This window comes from Rhinopithecus roxellana, chromosome 17, assembly GCF_007565055.1.
Source record: "Rhinopithecus roxellana isolate Shanxi Qingling chromosome 17, ASM756505v1, whole genome shotgun sequence".
NCBI classification, from domain to species: domain Eukaryota; kingdom Metazoa; phylum Chordata; class Mammalia; order Primates; family Cercopithecidae; genus Rhinopithecus; species Rhinopithecus roxellana.
Window position 1 is genome coordinate 56903929 of NC_044565.1, and position 21436 is coordinate 56925364.

Genomic DNA, 21436 nt, shown 5'->3' on the forward strand with positions numbered 1-21436 from the left:
TTTTAGGGCACAGATGGGCTAGCCTAATGTGAGCATTCAACTTAGTACAGAGAAGTTACGGTTCAGTCTCATTACTGAATTTCTAAAAGGAAGGATCTGAATGGTAGGCAAGTGACTCATCTTAGCAATTTATACCTGTGGCTTTGATTCCTGGATCTGAAAGGCACAGACGTTTCGTATGCTATCATCACAACCACAGGCAAACTACTCACAGTCTGCAGAGCAGTTTCAAAACCACAGGCTTAGCACCATGCAGCACATCTAATGTGCAGATCAAAGTGTTACGGAAGTAAATCAGTGCCATATTAAAGGGACTGGGGCACTGCAGTGTTACCATTTAGTTTCTTATTTTGATAGTTACTGTGTAGGTATGTGGGAGGAAGTGCTGTTGTGTGGGTAGTAAGATTAGGTAGCAGTTAGGGGCCGCCTGTGCTAGTTGCAGTTCTGACAGAAGCATTTGAGATAAAGAATCTTTAAAATGAAAACCAATACACTCTGCCCATGGAATCCGGGACTACATCAAGAGAGCTCCATGTACGACGAATATGGAATGGCAATGTATAATACATCACTGTTTTATTCTCAAAGAGGCCCATGGCAAATTTTTGTGAGAATGCCTAACACAGTGTATGAGGGTGGGGAGGGAAAAAAATGCACTGAGAATATGCAGAAGTTTTTTCTCTTCTTCCCAATTTCTTGAATTTATAAGAAAAAACTGGCTAAGAAAAAAACCTCATTATAATTCTGTTTCATATAAATTCTCAAAGTTATACAACTTTCATTTTAGCATAGATAGGTGGGAGGGCTACCGAAAGACACGTCCTCTTGATTCCCTGCTTCAGTCAAGGTCCCAAAGAGGCCTCTGTTCTGATTAATTATTGGTGATAAGGTAGGGTATTCACAAAACCCTTGCGGGAGCTTTTACATTATTTTAAAAACACATCTAAATGAATAAAGGCATTTGATTTTCTCATTGTGTTCATAATGATTATTTCCAAATACAATTATATTCTGCTTTCTGTAACTATTTACATAATTTTCTGTATCCTTTGTCATTAAGAAAACTTTGTATCAGTGATGTGTTTTCATCAACCTCTTCACTGTCTTGAGTAGCAAGCATGTATCTCTGCTCTAGATTCGCCTTCCTTCTCTGGTCCCTAGAAGATATCCTGACACATTTTTGTTTGCCACATTTTGTTACATACATATATATGTATATATACAATGTAAAATGACATATGTGTGAACATATGTGTATGTGTATAGTGTAGATACTCAGACACACACACACTTCAAATGAAGAATGATCTCCACACAAAAGGGCTTCAGTAAGGATCATACAGTATGAGTTCATTAAAACACAACCCTAAGCTATCTAATCCTAAAGTGAAAAATTTTAAATAAGAAGAGAAAGTTTCTTTCTAATCATAATAACAAGGCAACAGGCCTTGAGGGAGAAATCTCAACCTGACGCCAGTACATTAGGCTTCAAGACAAGAAGGTTGCCAGAGGAAATCAGAGTTTGAGATTTCAGATGGTGCCAGTATCCACTACTTAAAACCACTGTCTTACCTTTAATTAGTGGATAACCTAACACACACATCCACAGATGGAAAACCTGTACAATGATGGGAGTTCCCTAGACCCAAATTTCAAGTAGCTAGAGGACTGCTAGTTCATGGCTGCTTTGATCTTCTTAAGGAGACTAACATCCTGTTTCTCTAGAAAACTGTCTTATTTGGATTTGTATTCTGGACACCAAAACACTGAATCTGGTTCATGGGAAGAGCTTAGTAAATGTTTGTAAAATAATTATACACTGCTGGGACAAAACTGGAACAGCTATTGTGGTCAGAGAAGACTGTAGATATAGTAGTCTTCAATTAACCATGGTGTTATTTATGGGAATGAAAGTGCTAATTCATTCCTTTGAAACATTAAAAAAAAGAAAAAAGAAAGTAAATTCAACTGGGCATACCGTAGTGACTGCCGTGATTTGCTCCAGTGCCATCTCGCACAGATGCTCATCTCGGCTCTCGAGGAGAAGTTTCAAAGATGGAAGCAGGAGGGACTGGTTGAGCAGCAGCAGACAAAGCTCCTTCACAGCCTGAAAGCACAGAGCAGTGGTGAGCTCCAGGACGCACTTCTCACCAGCGCGGTTCTGGCTGGATCATTCCACCCCTTTTTCTATGGTAGCGTGTGTGTGTGTGTGTTTAAAGCCACACATGGGACCACATTGAATATACTGAATATGGGAGTTGGCACCCACTTGACTTGGTTCACAGTAAACTGTGTACCGATTTCCAAGCTATCAGATATTCACCTACGATACTGCTTTTTAATGGCTTTGTAATACTCCTTGTACAGATATAGTGGTATAATTTATTTTCCTAAACTCTCACAGCCCTAGTTTCCTCGTAAGTAAAATGTATGTATTTATAGCTCCTTTGCAGGTTTTGTGTTGTGTGTGTGTGTGTGTGTGTGTGTGTGTGTGTGACAGAGAGAGAGAGTTTGTGTTGATGAATACAGCATACAATGCTCAGCATATAGTGGAGGCTTAATAATAATAAAAAGAATTATCAATTGTTAATCTTGTTAACAACTTCTAGTTGTCATTCACTGAAACAAAGGAAATGTGCAAATAAAATATTTTAAAATGTGTCTATCATTTTAATGTCAAAAGGAATTGACTCCTTAATATATTTAAGACAGTCTATCTTCATGAAAACTGTGTTGCAGAAAAATGAAAATGTGTTTGGATCTCCACAGGCATATCTGAATTTTATTCTCAGCCCTTTATTTTACTAACTGAACCTGTGGTCACACAGCAGGCTTTCATATAAGATAGCAAATGATAATCCTTTACAACAAAAGCATAAAACAATAAGAATAAGATTTGCAAACTGTTTTGCCCTGCTGAGCTGTGTTGCCATTTGGGTCCTGACTTTAGCTGTAACACAAAGAAGAGAACACTTTGGACCAAAAACCAGACAATGAGTGACTCCACTACACTAAAGCAAGGGTTGCTCTAAAGAACTGACAATCATTGGCATTCACGGGATTGATTTTTCTCTTGTGCCATTCAGACAGCAGATCAGAGAAGAAAAACTCAAATTTACTCTATTTTCAAAGTTGCTTTACATTATTATAGAGCATCGATAAAATAAGAATGGCACAAGTAAGCTCCCATTTAAAGCTCAGGATCAAGTTCTCTTTGGAATTCTGCTCATTTTAGTTTTCGCTTTCACCCAGCACGTCTCTTCTTGACATCGGCAAGGCCCTCACATTTCAGAGTAGAAGGCTGTGCTACACAAACCTGTGTGGCAATGATCAATACCAGCAGGGTGGCAGTTTGTAAAACACATTCTTCACACATTGGGAATTCTAATGCAAAAAAGTATGGTGTGTGCCTTCAAGAACATGTGACACAGAGCAGTCTCACCAAGCATCTGGGGCAAAGAAACAGGCAGACTTTTCATCCGGGATGCCGAAACCTGCAGAAGAGTATCTGGGAGCATGAAACAAGCTCCTGAGCATGGCACTCCGGCCTGGCTGGCCGCATCCTGGGGCCACCTCCTCCTCCTCTCGGTCATGGCAGCACTCCCCACCCGTGCATGCCACACCAAGTGCTGTGCGGGGCCCCTTCTGACACAACCCACATATTCTGTATCTGCACTGTTCAATACCGTAGCCACCAGGCAAAAGCTACATTTGAGGGGGGCTAGTGCAACCGAGGAACTGCATTTTAAATTTTACTTAAAGGTTTTGATAAGCCACATGGGGGCAGTGGCTACCATATTAGGCAGGGTGGCTGCTGGGCGCTGGACTCTCTCACACCTCCAGGTGTTTACACATAGTGTAACCCCTTTGCTCTTTCTCTGATTAACCATCTACTTGCTCTTTAAGTCTCAGTTTTAAAATGCACAGAAAAACTGTACTTCCTCTGCAAAAGCACCCTTGAATGTCCCAGGTTAGCACTCAATGTGCTAAATGTACTGTCTAAATATTTCCCACCTTATCTTTTATCTTGTATTATGATAGTCATTCATTGGTCGACCTGCCTTGCTTGCAGGCAAGAATATTGTTCCTTCTCTGTATTCTAAACTTGCTTGGCACATGCCATGCCTAAAACTTCTTGTATATAATTCCCTCTCTGAACAAACATTTGCTCACTCAATAAGTTATCAGTGATGAGTAAACAAGTATTTCTCAATGACTTACGATATTTAGACATAGCATAACATTTGGCTGACCTTGGCTTTCAGGACAAATTTTATGGAATAACCTGTGTGCCCCTCTGAGCAAGCATAAAGGATAGATGGCACATAGCGAGGCAAGGACATCCAAGAATGGAGGAACCCACTTTAGGTGAGCCACTGACTACTTTTCATCTCTTAGCTACCAGTTATTGGCCAAATACTTACTCTACCTTTAAGTGCTAAATCCTCTACTATGTTTGTTCGCTATTTTCCCCATGTTGCAAAAGAACGTTTATTAAGAGATTTACAAAGGGATTTGGGGAATTGCAAGAAAGGTCAAAGCAGCAGAGAAAAACCACAAAATACCGCATTTGACAGGCCTTTGCAGTTCAAACCTGTCAGACCATGAGGACAGAGAACAAGAGAGTCCTTGGATGGAGAGGATTAGGTGGGCCCAGGCTTAGAGCCAGGCCACAAACCCGGGTGTTTGTTCTCCCTGTGGACTATGGTTTACGAAGATGCGCTGGGGCACTGTTCCCATGGCCTGACAGTCATGAGAGAAGCAGGACCAATTCGCCAATATGCCTTCTGTCCTTACACAACTCTCCCACTGTCCCTGGAGTATCTAGCATTGAAAGGTGCTGCAGGGCCTACAGCAGGAACTAGGGGCACAAGGTGTGCAGGGATTGGTGATGCAGAGACCGAGGGGCTTATCACAAGCCCCGGGCATTGCACGGGTGCTGCAACGCAGCTTGCGGTCCTTGCCCTCCAGCAGGCCTAGAATGGGCTGAGCTCCCACTGCTGTTGCCTGGACATCCAGAAGCCCCTGGCACTGCTGGTTCTGCAGCCCCAGGTTGATCACGATCTTGGCCAGCTGGGCCTCCACACTGGCCACCAGGCACTGTACCTGGGCTTTGGTTTTGCGTTCTCCAGAGCCTCTCAGGTTGTGCTGGGCCTGCTGCTCAACCTCCAGGGCACTAACCGTGCCTCTTGGACTGTGATCTCTACCAGCAAGGCAGCTGCTCTGAGCTGAACATCAAGTGTTTGTTACATACTTTGTTTTAATATGCATCATCTCATTTAATTTCTCCTCAAATCCTTTGACAAAGGTGTGATCTCAGCCCTACTAATCAGATGGGGAAAGCAGAGGTAAAATGGTTAAATAACTTGAATGCTATTGCATAACTTGTCTGATTCTAAAAATCAAGCTCTTGACATTAGCAAAAGTGGCTCAACCCTGATAGAGAACAATCACATTGAGATTTAGAAGCTGGGAATTACTAAGGCTCTCTCACCAGCTGGGTAACTTAATCCCGTGCAACAGACCCAGAGCATTGGTGACTAACTCATGTTGTGTCTCAGCGAAATCATGGACCTTCAGGGTCCGTCACAAATAGCTGGACCTTGGAATTTTAAATCTATAAATGCCAACAAACTGCTTTATGCCAATTTCTTATTCTACCTATCCCTGACTCTTGAGAGTGCTTTATATACTGCCATGGATACAAGCTGATTAGAAGGATACAGAACTTTTGAGACTGTGGGACACAGGACCTGTGAGAAAGTCACTCATCCTGCTGGTAATATTTTTCATCAGGAAAACCATCATGGCCCTAAGTAAGCAAGTCCCAGGAGCAACAGCAAGAGTCACGAAGGCATTCTAAGGAGTCATGAATTTTTTTTTTAAATTCTGTAAGTATAGGAGCTTAGTGAAAAACGGGAAATGGAGATGAAGAAAATGGTGAGTACTCTTAAGTACTCTGATATAAACAATTAGGCACATGCGTTTCCTAAATCATGGAGTAGGACAACCAAAGGTATTGAATTTAGGAAAAAAAGTCATAAGTAACAGATAATTGTACCACCACAGTGATATAAAACATTGTGGAACTCTGAAATTAAACTCTTCAACTTCCAAATGTAGTAAAATAAACTTAACAAGATACTGCCACTTTTTAATAGAAATGTTCCTTCCTCTGTAACACTTTTAATTTACATTTGAGCATATTTAGCCATCAGTAAAAACAGTACATACCATTTGCAAATAGCCTCTAATCACAGCAGCCTCAGGGAAAAAAACCTATAAATGTGTCCAATTGAGAGACAGAAACTGAGTCAGCTTAAGCAAAATGAAGGAAAGTCACTGTGACAACAGAACTCCTTGAACAATTATCTTTTGTTTCATCAAATTAGAGACATGATAATGACCTACTTTGCAATGGAGTTTAACCCAGTACCTCCTCTCTCATCCTGAGAGAGTTACAAATTTATGAAAGGTAGTGAATTCTGTACTATGGATGAAGCAGTACACATACAGCCTCAGCTCATTCTCCTTAGAGAATAGACAGAACTAGCATTTTCTCATCCAGCTTAACCTCTTCTTTCACAGCCCAGAAAACAAAGATCCAGAGAGTTTGGTGCTTTTCTCATGTTCACATAGATGTGGCCCAGTCTGGAAGAGAAACAGTACAGCTTCAAGCATTACTAGAGCTCCTTCTGTTCTATTACATATGATGTTCCCTGCCCTTAAGGTGCTCTCAGTCCTAATAAAGAACAGAGGCAGTAAATCCCTTCCCATGGTGTGTGTGAGGAGTACTCTAATAGATGTGTGCTTTAGGTGCTGCGCTATCTTTTCTGACTTCTTAAAAACACTTATGTTTTTAAGATGATTCTGAGATCAAATGAGACCCCTACAAATAAACTTAATGTATTACTCTCTTTGTCAAAGTACCTCCCTCTGGCTGTAGACACTTATTAGGGAGTTGAATCATCACAGCTAAATCAGAACTTTTCATTTAACCAACAAGTCATTTTCCGATAGGAAACAGAAAGCACAGCTTCTTATACATTCATCATTAAAAATAACACGCTTTTCTTCTATGTATGTAAAATGTAAATGGAGTGCTGACGAGAATATTACTGCTATGGACACAGATATGTCTAGGACCTATTCCCAGGTGGCTAAAAGATAACACACATCAAGTGGTCCCTATAGGCCTTTTGGCTCCAGGGACTGGTTTTGTGGGGGAAAATCATTCCATGGACTTGGGGAGGGGTTGGTTTGGGGATGATTCAAGCACATTACATTTATTGTGCACTTTATTTCTATTAGTATAACACTGTAATATCTAATGAAATAATTATACAACTCACCATAATGTAGAATCAATGGGAGCCCTGAGCTTATTTTCCTGCAACTAGATGGTCCCATTGAGGGCTGATGGGAGACAGTGACGGATCATCATAAGGAATAAGGAGTGCACAACCCAGATCCCTCGCATATGCGGTTCACAATATGGCTTGTGTTCCTGTGAGAATCTTGTGCCACCACTGATATGACCAGAGGTGGAACTGAGACGGTAGTAAGTGATGGGAGCGGCTGTAAATACAGATGAAGCTTCGCTCATCGCCAGCCACTCACCTCCTGCAGTGCGGTCTGGTACCTAAGAGGCCATGGACTGATACTGGTCCTCGGCCTAGGGTTTGGGGAAAGCTGACATACATAACTGTTACTGAGCCTTGATTAGCCAGCTGGTGAGATGATGTCAGGGTCAAGCATGCAGTGGCCATGTCATGGCCAACTTACATTCCTTGCCTTGCAAAAGTTATAGTAAAACCAAACCAATAAGGGTATTTTAAAGAACAAATAAACTTCTTTAGACAATGACAGAGATTCTAACAACCTTATATTTTAAACACTGATCATCTAGATGCTAAATTCTATAGGCCATTCTTGAAGGAAGTATTGAAAAGGGAAAACTGACAGTATCACTTATATGATTGCATAAGAGACATTCAAAATTCATATATCTCCCAAATGTAGTAGGAATGGCTTTTCTGGAAGAATTCCTTTTTCAAGCTTTCAAGCACAGAGACTTGATTTAAAGATCAGACCCACCATTCACTGCCTGAAGAAGCAGGAGCAAGACCCTTGACCTCAAACCCTCCAATCCATCAGCTGTCAAGTGGAGATAAGTGAATCTCCTTACAGAAGGTGCTGAAGGTTAAAGCAGGCAATATAGATGAAAGCCCAAGAGTGTTAGCAAATGTTAGTTATCACCATTACTACCTGCCTGTTAGGCAGTAACATGAGACCTTAAACAATGCTTTCCTAACCTAGATTCGACAGAACTGACAATAGAACACTGCTGGTCTTTGGTCCCGATCTAATAATGCTTGATCTTAGCTTATATTCAAGTGAAGGCGAATCTCATGTTATTTACATGTTGCTTACTTTGGTGGGGATAATGAAGTGCACCGAGTCCCCACACTATGCAATGGGCTGGACCTGGCCCTGGGTGACACAGACATGATATAGCCATGGTTCCCCTCTCCAGGTGCCCACAGTATAGCAGAGCAGGTCACAGGTTCATAAGTGGCTGATACAAGCAGACCTTGGTCCACAGCCCAAATCACACTTCACTAGAGTAAGGGGAGGTAATTTTCGGTGTTGGTACTTTATTTTGTAGAATAATTGTGTCATTCTGTTAGTTGGAAGACTTCTTTAAATGGATAAAATATTTTAAAATTCAATAAAAAAACTCCAAGCCCTCATTCAGAAAACAATTCATTAAATGTGCATTCACGAGAATATTTTTCTTGAGTGATTACAATAAGGATTCAAAGGATCATATTTACAAATTTATTTTCAAGTTTATCTCCTACAGAGTAGGAATGCAAAATCAATTTAATGCCATTATCCAAATGCTTAAATTTAAGACAGGTAAATTATTCAAATAATATACTGCTGAGGTGGGATCCATAGCAGTGAGCAGAAATTAGTATGTGCTTACTTTAGAACATTCTCCCTCTTTCTCTCCATACATACATATATATATATATACACACACACATCTATACATATATGTGTCTCTGTGTGTGTATATATATATACACATATGTGTTTCTCTGTGTGTGTGTGTATATATATATACACATATGTGTTTCTCTGTGTGTGTGTATATATGTGTGTGTATATATATATATATATAAAATGTCTCTGTGACGGTCAAACCATGGGATCAAACAAGAGAACAAAGGTCAAAAAGGAGGTGCCTGAGTTTTGACCACACTTTGCAGAGAAAAAATTGTGGTTATGCAATCTTGTTACAATGATGTTAAAAAGCACGTAAAATTCAAAGTGGTTGGTTACCTACTGAGAAGAGTGCTAAAGTTTACTACTACTATGCCAGCTGGCCTAGTTCAGACAGATAATGCACGAGCTACCATGGCCACTTGGAACAGAAACTTCCGTTTGACAAAAAAGGGTGTCTAGAAGAAACTGAAAACTGGGTTATACTCTGGGACTTGTACAGAAAACGCTGGCTCCCACAAAAAGACAGCAGCCTCAGAGGATCCTTTCAGCATTGCTTTTCTTCATCTGATCCATCAGAAATTATGGCCTTTAGCAGTAATTACTTAAGCGAAATGTTCCTCAAGTCCAGTCACTGGGATTGCTTACAATAAAGAGTTCTGATAAGCAAAGGGCTACTCCTTAGGAAAGCACTCAAAATATCCACTCACCTCTACCGGCAGCATCTGCTTGGTGTTATACAAAGAGCGACACATTTTCAGAACTTCATTCCCCAATTCTTCCTTGTTCTCCATCGTACATCTGGTAAGCATCACTGTAGCTAGTCTCACCCATGGATTATTGGTTATGCTGGTGTTTATGGAGAAAAATACAAGGCATTGGAAATGACTAAAGCTATCATAATTGTGATAAATTTTAAAACAAGTGAAATGCTTATGGTAAATTACAATCAGAATCTAGGTTACACGCTGCTTCAAGTCAACCTTGTAGAAAAGATAACACCTTAAGGAGAAAAAGCAGCTTCCTGTGGTATCACCAAGCAGCCCAGCAACACAGAGGTAGTAAGTGGCATTGAAACAGCACAGGCTTTGTGAAGCCTGACAGACTCGGGCTCAGATTCTGGCTACTTGGATCCTCAGAGAAGTTATTTAATACTTTTGCCTAATTGTATGGTTCTGGGGAAGCCACACCCTTCTGGGCCTCAGTTTTTTCATTGTGAAAAGCTATTTAATGTCTTTTTTCCTTGAAGAGTTGCTTTAATGAATGATCTATGTAGCTGTGAAGAATCAGTGTTAATAGCAAGCACACATTACTATTTACTACATAAATACTGCCTCTTGCTGATATTATTATTATTATCATTGTTATTGTTATTGTAATGGGGTCAGGGCAGGACTAAGTTACAATCAGGGTACTGCATAGCAGAGGTCAGCTGGGGAGCATAGGTTCAGGAAGCCACAGACAAGCAGTAGGAAGACCATCTTTGGGCTTCACATTGTTTCCTTGTATTGGAAACATGAAAGCATACAAAAGTTTGCCTTGTCTTTCCCTTGTCTTGACTGACACTACCCTGTGTTTCATAGAAACATCACAATTTACATTTCCATTGACAAGTGAATGGTAAATTCATTTCATGGCCCCAGGAGCAGGGTACTGATTTAGTTACATTAAGAAAAAATTACTATTTATGAAGAGTCTGTTGGTTTATTAGCACAGCACTACATTCTAGACATTGAACAACCAGGGATGGCCTTGCCCTTGAAAGAATTTTATTCCTCAGGCCCTGAAAAGAATTTCAAGTGCAACAGTAACAAGGGGACGAGCCCTTGGCAAAGCCTTTGTGTCTCAGCTCAAACTGAAAATCTGTGAGAACAAAGAACGCTGCTTACTTCAAGGTACACACAGTTCTGTGAGAGTGTCTGGTGTGCTGAGGAATCTTCCTACACTCAAGGACTTCCCCTCTTTTCTCCTCTTGCAAAGTCTGAACTCAGCTCTCCTGGGTTCTTCTTTACAGTTTTTCTCATTGTAGAAGAGATGCTGCTTGCCCAGCATGGTGAACCAATGGGCAACAAGGCTTTGGTAACAAATTATCAAGATACGTTTTCACCAGCCAGCAGTGATACACTGGATGAAAACAATGAATCTTCCTTAAGTACAAACCTAGTATTTTTCCATGCATTTTCCTACAAGGAACTAAAGCTAAAAAACCAAAGTTGGTACTAGTAAATTACCGTCATGTGGATCAAATGAATTTCTTAAGTTGTAACCTTTCTGTGTTGATGGGCAACATGCCATCATTGTCATACTATCCTCCCTCTCTTCCACCCGACTCCTTTTTTGGTGATTTATTTATTCAATTGGATTGTCTAAAAGAAAAAAAATATTCAAAAGTACTTCTGAGAACCTGTTTGTAAAGCATCCCATCACACATTCTCCAGAATATTTGACTTCTGCCCTTGTTATCTCTTAGGCAGAGGAGACATGAATGATAGGAGGGGAGGGGGTAAGCAGACTGGGAAACGCTTTGTTCTGATTCTAATGATTTAATAAAGCAGTTTTATAAAACTCAGGTTAGCAATTTACAAATTCCATTTCATATGTGGCTACAAAAGAATATAACTTTAAAAGTTAAGACTTTTGGTTTACAAACGCACTAAATGTTTTAAATGCAATAAATGTTTTAAGTCAAGCTGATTTTGATTCTTGTGAATAAATGAATGATTTTAAACGGTCAGTGTTCTAAAAGTAAAAGAAACTGTAAACTAAAGTTAATCTCCCAGAGGTGTCATATTTTGAATTGGGAAATGAGGGTATGACGAAGTCTACAATTCGATTCTAATAATTCATTTCCTTACAAAAGTATGGCGTTAGTGGCAATCTCATCAGTGGGCTCCACACCTGTGTCACATAAGTCTCACCCAGGAGTTTGTTCAGAACAGATTCCCAGGTCCCAGTACGGAGAGCTGGACTCCGCAAGTTGAGCACAGGACCCAGGACCCTGCTCTGAACAAGCACCCCGAGCTCTGAAGGCACGCACACAAAGACCACTGGTGGCTAACACAAGTGCACTGTGAACTAACGGTGTCATGATGTGAGAGCCTGCACTGTGGATTTCAAACAGTGAAGGTAAGAACCTGTTCTTAAAAACAAGTCAGTATGTCATCGCTGCCACAAAGGTAAGAGATCTAAGAAACATTTCTTTTTTTGCTGAAAACACTAGGTTAAAAAAATACCACAAAATGAAAGCACCATTCTCCTTGGTTTGCTTTGGAAATTCCTAACAGTCTCGTGGAACCTTTTCCAGAGATTTGCTGGCAGTCCTAACTGCTCACAGGTTATAGGACTTCATTTTCAGAAAAGCATCCTTCTTTAACCTCAGACACGTGGAGATGTTCACTGGCCTGGGGGAGAGTATGTCAGCTGAGCGTGGGGAGAGCAAGATCAGTCCTGGGCCAAACAGGCGCTTGCGGCAAGGGCATTGGTGCTCATACCATTTGCCAATGAGAAGCCACAGCTCATGAGAGCCAGCCCATGCACTCAGAGGAAATCTGGCCACTTCCTCCAAAGGAAAGGGGTACATTCCGTGGCTAATACCACAAGGACTGAATAAGTACAGGTATGGATGGCAGCTGCAACTCAGCGTGACAGAGGAAACAACACGGGCTGTGAAGGTAGCCAGCAGTTGGTTAGAATTCTGTCTCCTCCACTTATTAGCCATGTGAAGCCTGAAGTTGTTTAACTTCTAAGCCTCAATTTCCTTCATGTATAAAATCAGATAACATCACCTTCCCTTGTAGGTGTGTTGTGTGAGTGACTGATAATATATGTAAATTGCACATAACATTGTGTTCTCAATAAGTAGGAATTATTCATTTATTCCTTTTGGATTCTCAAGCTGGCACTGTAAGCTGTGTGAAGACAGTCAAGAAATTTCCTGGTGAAAATACTGAAACTACATTGTTTTTGTTGACCTCATAAATCAGATATTATCAAGCACTGTCTGCTACTTTTGAATAAAATATTAGGGTTTAGGGGCAAGGAGAAACGGAAAGACATTGTGATATTTCAAAAACAATTTTAAATTCCTCTAAAGGCAAATACTGACTACGCACACACATATAATTATTATTTCATTGGCTCTTTTGAAGGTGCGACATTTTTAGGGCTAAAGTCCAAACAACTCTAATTAGGCTAATTTTATGTTAATACTTACACATATTCACTTTTCATAGGTGGCCAAGCTTGCAAAAGTAAAACCAAGTGCTGAAATTCAGCCTCATGGTGACTAGATTCCAGGAGTTCCACGAATAGACGGTAGCGGTTCTCTTCATTCTCAATGTCAGCTATGTCCACCTGGAAGAAGAAATACACACTTAAAGCTGGTGGCAAAGGCTACTGAATTGGTTTATAGAGGAATTCTACTTTATTTTAATTAAACTTTTTTTTGAAAATTTTTTACAATGTGTTAAGATTCAACAACATCAGAAAAACAACCATCTCAAAAGCTCTAAGCCTTACTCAATTTCAGATAATTATGTTAGAAATTGTTTAGCACTACAATCAGAGGAAGGTTCTAATTAACTTGTTTACAAAATAAATTCAAACAACCAGACTTCCACAGAACTGGCTTGTTGGCATTTAACATATGTTAAGAGACTGAATTGCTTTATTTGAAATTGTAATATTTCACCATCCTCAACATTAGGTGAATTTTTTAAAGTTTAAGTTATCCCAAATGAAATCCTAATTTTCATTAGCAATAAAATCCTAATTTTCATGTTGTCTAGAAAATGTCTCTAATTTGAAATGAAAGATTTTACTAAAGTGTATCTGTCATTGAACTTTTTTGCTATAAATCAAAATAGAATAAAATATCCTTTATTTATACCTCCATTTCTAATGCAAAAGTAGTTTCTGCCAAATACAAAACACCCATTTTTCCTTTCACTGAATAACTAAATGGTTTTTCTTTTACATTGAGGCAGTCCTAAAACAAATCACATCTCCAATATCTCTGTGGTTGAAAATGTACGCTATTTTAGGTTAAAAACAGTTTTAAGCATAAAAATAAGCCAAAGTCTGGTTCTCTCATTTTCTAGCCTCAGCATAGATTATTTATATTTAGGTACACAGACATTCATGATGATGAGTTCATAATGATTTGGGTACACAGGCATTCAGATGATGATACATTGAAAGGACAATGAGAAGGAATGGTTACCTGTATATATATGCTAAATTGTCTGCACTAACGCATATTTCCAAAACATTTACTTTAATGGTCATTCTGGCTCTGATCCCAAGAAGCCATCTGACAAAGTCACGCCATGAATTCTGCATTTTACAAAAGTTGCTGTGTACTATGAAATTATCTCTAATTGCTATGGGAAGCCTTGTTCACACAGTGATCCATCAGATCCTTCAAAACCTGCCTTAAAAGCCCATGTCATTTTTCTATGGAAGAATAGCCCACAGCCATTTTATAGTTTTTTTGAAATAATTTCATAATACAGTCAGTCAGTTTACCCTTACAGCAGTTTTGTGTGGAGGACAGCACAAGTATTAGCAATCTCACTTTACAGATGAGGAAATAGGCCAACTATCCTGGTGGCACGACTAGCAAGTGACAGAGCCCAAATATAACTATAATCAGATCAGGATGTTCTGAAACTAGAGGATTCAATAAGCTAGATAAGCTTTTGATAATAGGGTTGGACCTCGAGTTGGGAGTTTGGCAATGCTGCCTTGCCTATTTATAAAGAAACTTAAAAAACCAAAAACAAAAACCCAAGACATCCATCCATCTGCAACTCTCCAACCTCACCACCTTCAACCTGTCTCCAGCCTCAGGGTCTCTTTGAGGTTCCTTGCATACATAAAATCATGCACACTCCCATCTCAGGCACTCTGATCTGTTTCCTCTGCCAGATACCCTCTTCTGCCAGATATCCTCTTCTGCCAGATATCTGAGTGACTCACTCCCTCTTTTCAAGTTTCTCAAATGTCACCTGTCAGTCAAGGCCTTGTTTAACTGCCTTACCTACAGGAGCATTGCTGCATACCTGTCCATCTCCTTCACTCTGTTTCATTTTTCTTCTTAGCACTCACAACTATGTGACATGCTATATATTTACTTATTGCCTTTCTTCTTCCATAAGAAATGTCAGCTCCTTGAAAGAAGAAGCTTTTTTTGTTGTTTTTCACTGGTCTATCCCAACTCCTTAAATAATACCTGCTATAGAGTATATGCACAGTAAGTACTTATTGAGTGAATTAACTAGTGAATGGACATACATATGAATGGAGTGAATGAAGACAATTTGTCACTTATAAAATAATTTAGTATAAATTATATTAAAAACAAATGGAGTTGCCATAAATTTGTGGCTGGTTTCATTATTAGGGTTAATGTAAGATTTAAAAAGAAAATAATATTGCCAAAAGAAAACTATTAAATTAAAAAACAGGACAAAAGATGGCAGGTTTGTTAACATCACATCTATATAAATGATACTTTGTGACTGTTAAGTGATTTCACTAAAGTCCCTCTGTTTGAGCATCCTATCTGAAGAACGGGTTCCAAAAATGTTGAAATCTCATAAGTTTTGATAGCCTTTTCTTCCTGCAGGATAATCTCAGTGTCTGCATGAGAGGAAAGGTTTGTGCTTAAGAAGTATTTAAAATCCATTGTATGAAATGTTTCCAATGTTCCTAGCAGTGTCAGTATTCCAACTACTATAATTAAATACAGTATAACTAATAACAAGTAGTTTCTCCTTTTTATGAAATACACACTTTATATGGTTTATTTTCTGTATGTGATGCGCTATATGAAAAGGAAGAGATTAACAATAAAAGAATCATGTTTTCAATACTGTCTAAATTTATTCCTTTTCAGAAACTGTAATCTACATTTTGAGGAAATAAACTGTATCATCAGGGAAGAAAAGAGAACAGAAACTATAAGTTAAACCTTAATATTTGTTTTTATAATAGTGTGCAAATAATAGTTTCCATGTTTAAAATGCATTTGATAAATTTTTTTTGTATAGCACCTTTCTCACACGTACATGGTCTTTTTAAGAGTATGTCTTTGTCAGAAAATGTTTTCTTCTAATGTCCATTAATCATTTCAATTTTTAGTAACTTACTTTTCAGAGCCTTAACCCCCACATTTTAACTAAAAATGTGAAAAATACAGTAACTTACATAATTATCCATTGTGTGCGTGCATGCTTACATACTCCATCATATCAAAAAGCATTTCAAGTCAAGCTACTCAGCTCTTAAGAAAGCAATTTTAAATTTGCTACCACTGTAGCTGCAAGTTTTACCTTCTACGAGAGAAGAAAATTGGCCTAAAAATGGACTTCAGCACGTATTTTAAAAACATGATAAAGAATATACTTGGTTTGATAATTGGTATATACCTTAAAATATAACAAGTGCTAATCTAAGATTGTGCCCACATATTAAAATATTTAAAAAACAAATGTTAATATTATCTTCTTTATTACGTCCTTTAAGACTTTTGGAAATAAATTCTGGTGAATTTTGAATTTTTGAGAAGAAAATGGGCCTAAAAATAGACTTGAGCATATATTTTTAAAAACATAATAAAGAATATACTTGGTTGGATAATCATGATATACTTTAATATATAACAAGTGCGAATCTAAGATTTGTGTCCACAAATTCAAAAATTCAAAATGAATTTTGTGTAAAGAAAAATTAAAGGTAAACATATGTCAAGGGCTCCCAGTCTGAACAACATGGCTTATCCATTTCTCTCTGCTCCTCTGCAAAGCACAACTATAAACTGTAGGAGTCATAAGAGACACTGAAGGGAAAATTCTGAGGAGTGGTTAAAAGAAAGTACACTAGCCTGGAGTTGCAAGCCTGAAGAACATGGTATTCGGACGTCTTCTGTCTCCCCAGCCAAAACAAAGAAATGAATAAATAAATAAAAAATAAGAAGCCCACCCAGACCTAGTATTTCGCAATTCTGGAGCTAGAAACAGAACAGAGCTCAAATAGGCTCATTTGCACTTAGAATCCCAGAAGAAAAGGAGAAAGAGGGTGAAGCTAAAAGACATGATAAGACATATCTAAAAACTTCCAAAATTTGATAGAAGACACAAACCTACAGATTCAAGAAGCTAAATTATTCCCAAATAGGACAAACACAAAGAAATTCATGTCAAGTTACACCATAATTTGAAACTTGAAAAGCAGGTAGAAAAGGAAAAATTTTGAAAGCAGATAGAACAACATTACTTGTAGGAGAATATTAATGTGAATAACAATGGATTTATTATCTGAAACCATGGAGGCCAGAAGGAAGTGTCCCATTTTTTTCAAATGTTGAAAGAAAAGAACTGTTAACTACAAATTCTTTATCTGGCAAAGCTATTCTTCAGGAAAAAAAATAAATGAAAACATTCTCAGACAAAGACAAATTAAAAGAACCTGCCACACTAATAGCCCTCATCTTAAATACTGGCTAAAGAAAGTTCTTCAAACAGAAAACGATAAAAGAAGGAGCTATGAAGTATCAGAAGGAAGAACTAAAAGGGCAAAAATAAGGGTAAATACAACAGACTATTCTTTTCCATGTACATGTTCTAAATCATACTTGATGATCAGAACAAAAATTGTACACCATAGGATATTCAAGATGATAATATTTAAAAGTGGGGAAGGTAAAGGGCCTGACCCAAATATGGAGGTGAGATTTCCATATTACATGTCCAGGATAGGATGTCCACTCCTACCATCTTGTTCAGCACCATACTGAACGATCTAGCCACTACAATGATGCAAGAAAAAGAAATAACAGACACATAAATTAGAAAGAAAAAATAAAACTCTATCTGCAGATTAATTGTCTATATAGAAAATTCCAAGAAATCACACACAATAAAACAAACCCTAAAACTAAGAAATGAGTCAGGAATGTCACAGGATACAAGATCAACGTACAAAAATCAATCACATTGTTATATACTAACAATAAATATGTGAAAACCAAAAATAAACATGTATTATTTATAATAGCTCCAAAGAAAATAAATGATTTACATGTATTCAATCTGCTATGGCTTGAATGTCCCTTCCAAAATTCATGTTGAAATTTAATTGCCACTGTGATAGGATTAAGAGGTGAGATATTTAAGAGGTGATTAGGTCACAAGAGTGATGCTCTGAATGAATTAAGGCTCAGCTAGGACCTGCGTTAGTTTTACTGGGAATGGGTCCCTGATAAAAAGGAAGAGTTCCACCCTGACCTCTCTTGCTGGGTAAACAAAGTCATTCACAAAAGGTTACATGCATACTGTCTGATTCCATTTATGTAAAATTTTTGATATGACATTTTAGAAATGAAGGAAAGATTAATGGTTGTCAGGGGTTAGGAATGGGGTGGATGTGATTATAAAAGGGATCCTTGGGCTGTTGGAACTACTCAGTATCTTTGTTAGAGTGGGTAGCTAGGCAGACATGAGCAGAGTAGGAGAGGAAACAGACACCGCTCCCCAGGAACGTTAGGTGACCATCGGGTGATGGTCAAGTGGTTGTTAAACTGTCTCTCTAAAATAATAACTGGTTGCAGCAGAGATCAGGGAAAGGCAGTCTCCCAAAAGAAAACTCCTGAAGCTGGTGATCCCTAGCTTCCTGATTGGATCTCACGAGTTGAGTGAGTGGGCTCAATCAAGCATGCACACTAAGAGGCAAAATGGTGGAGTTTAACTGGTATATGAACATCCTCTAGGAACACTACACTGGTAAGAAAAGAATGGCTCAAGTGAGGATGCGTACAACTCTAGTAAACACGCTGTGCACACAGCCCCTTCTAAAGGCTGGCATGCCATGGAGCATGTGGACAGCTCGTGCCAAAGAAAAATCAAAGGAGGGGAGACACAAAACCCCAGAAGCATGCCAACGTGTAAATCCCCAAGTCAAAGGTCAAACAGGGCACTTGAATCTCTCGAGTTGCCTGCTTGGCCTTCTTCCAAGTGTACTTTACTTCCTTTCATTCTTGCTCTAAAACTTGTTAATAAGCTCTCATGCTCAAAAATTTGCCTCAGGCTCTCTCTGCCGTATGCCCTTTGGATGAGTTCTTTACTTCAAGAAGGCAAGAACTGAGTTGCTGCAAAGCCATATGGATTTGCTACATCTTGACTGTGGTGGTGGATATATGAACCTATACAGGTATAAAACTGTATAGCACTAAATACACACAAACAAACACAAATGAGTATAAGTAAAACTCGAAAATTCTGAATAAAACCAGCAAATTGTATCGATGTCAATATCCTGGTTGGATATTATACTGTAGTTTTGCAAAATGTTACCATTAGGGGAAACTAGGCAAAGTGCACAAGAAATCTCTCTGTATTATTTCTTACAACTGGATATGAATCTATAATTATCTCAATAAAAACCTAAAATTTGAAAAGGAGGATGAAAATGAATGCAATCAGAATAAACTTCACAGAGGAAAATGCTTATACAAACAAAATGCAGAAAACAAACTAAATCATGATGTAAAAATAAAGATGAATAAGGAGGATACAATTTGAGGGGAAAAAACCCCGTACGTGATGTGACATAATTTATATAAAGCATTCAGCAGAAAAATGGCTACATATATATTTAATAAAATGTTTACATTTGGATGACAGATCTGTTGGTGATGATCACTTCTGTCTGCCTTTTGGTACTTTTCTTGGTTTAACATGCATTGTTTTCATAATTGGAGGTTTCTGTTTGTTTATTTAAAGAAAGAAACATACACAAGAACCACAGGAAACTGGCATGTCTGTTCAACAGATGAGTCTGTATTTGGTGACTTATCCTTCCTTTATTAAACCATAAAATTGCTTTATAAATGATCAATTATAGCAAAAACAAAACAAAGATACAACACCAAACAAAATGAAACAAAAAATATGGCTTTTTCAAATCTACTAACCGCTAAGGATACATTCCCTGACCGTAACTTAAAAGATAAAAATAAGAAAGCTTGCTGATATCTTAGGAGTGAGTAGAAAGCAAATTAAGTTTGAATTGCTGTCAACAGTGTTATAAACGGGTCTCAATGCTGTATAAAGAGCCCTCACAATTTAATGGCTATTAAGTAGGACCGTACAGAGGTTTCCTCAGTAACAAAGTAAAGTATAAACATATATTTTGCAGAGCAAAAGTCATACAATCCTAGTTTTTCATTCCAACCCTCATCTGCTCCCTACCCCTTGCCACTTATATAATACCTATGTAACCTGGTGCAAACAGCCTAGCCTAGGTCTGAGTTTCTTTATCTGTAAGATGTGCTGATAACATCTACTTCACAGGGTTATATTCATTCAATTCCACAAATACTAACTGAGAATCTACTTTTTGTAGCAGAGATACAGTGATCGGAAAGATGACCATTCAATTTGTGAGAATTAAGCAAGACAAAGCCTGAGAAATTAGATAGAGAGATGATCCTCAACTAATGATAAGGTTATGTCTTCCAGTCCAGAGAACTCCTACGAGGAGTTCTCTGTCTCATGCCACACACCACGGAAAGGGAAATTCTAGCCCTCTCTTGTTACTCTCAGCTTCAGTTCTAAACATCTTGCCCTAATCTATTCCTTGTAATGGTACTTCCTCCCATGACCATGTTCCTAACCTGTAACTTGTCCATTTGCCTATGTTGGCCTACTCTGATATTAAGGACTTAATGTGTTCCTCTGACTACAACCATTGAATTACCCCTATCTCAAACATCCTTCTCAATTCAACTCAGCTTCTGGAATCAAAAAGTCAAATGCTCTCCATGTTCCCTTTTAGTTTTGCTGAACTGCAAACTGTTTTGCATATGATTATGCAAATGCAGATATGATTCAAAGGGAGGGTCCTTTTCCATGAGAAGTAGATTATGGACATTGGCAGTCTGCGCAAATCAGTTGTCTTCCTATATTGTGAGACATATAAAATTGAACATACAGAAAGTAGACATTTTTATTCTCTTCATTTAGATGGTCACATAAAACCCATAGGAAGAAAATGTTACTTAGTTGCTCTGCAAGCACAGTTAACTTGGATATTTAAGAAAAGGCCTTAGCTTTACAGTAAATATTTGGCAAATGAATGCTCATTTATATATTTAGTTTCACACAAATATTTAAGGTATGCATATATATTTTATGATCTCCACTTGAATATACGAGTACCTGACTCAGGTGGTAGTTAGAAGGCTTTTATTGTAACACATTCAATTTGATAAAGGTCTTAAGAGACATATAGTTTATAGTGCTATAAGAAGAGAGAAGTTAACCTGAGATCAGGAAGGGGACAAGGTGGCACACGAGAAAGGATCTGAGGGAAGAGTAACATTTGGACATGTAGAGGTAAGGGAAAAAAGAGAAGACTGGGTAGA

At 38.4% G+C, this 21436-nt stretch overlaps 1 protein-coding gene across 2 annotated transcripts in view; it reads right to left on the reverse strand.

The window, feature by feature from the left end:
* NBAS (NBAS subunit of NRZ tethering complex) overlaps positions 1-21436 on the reverse strand; it is a 459930-nt gene that overhangs the window by 70005 nt on the left and 368489 nt on the right. For both annotated transcript variants that reach the window (XM_030921163.1, XM_010354668.2), the window contains exons 49-51: positions 13226-13365; positions 9723-9861; positions 1979-2107 (exon numbers count right to left, since the gene is read on the reverse strand). In XM_030921163.1, the coding sequence (XP_030777023.1) occupies positions 1979-2107; positions 9723-9861; positions 13226-13365 (408 nt within the window). The remainder of the gene's footprint in view (positions 1-1978; positions 2108-9722; positions 9862-13225; positions 13366-21436) is intronic.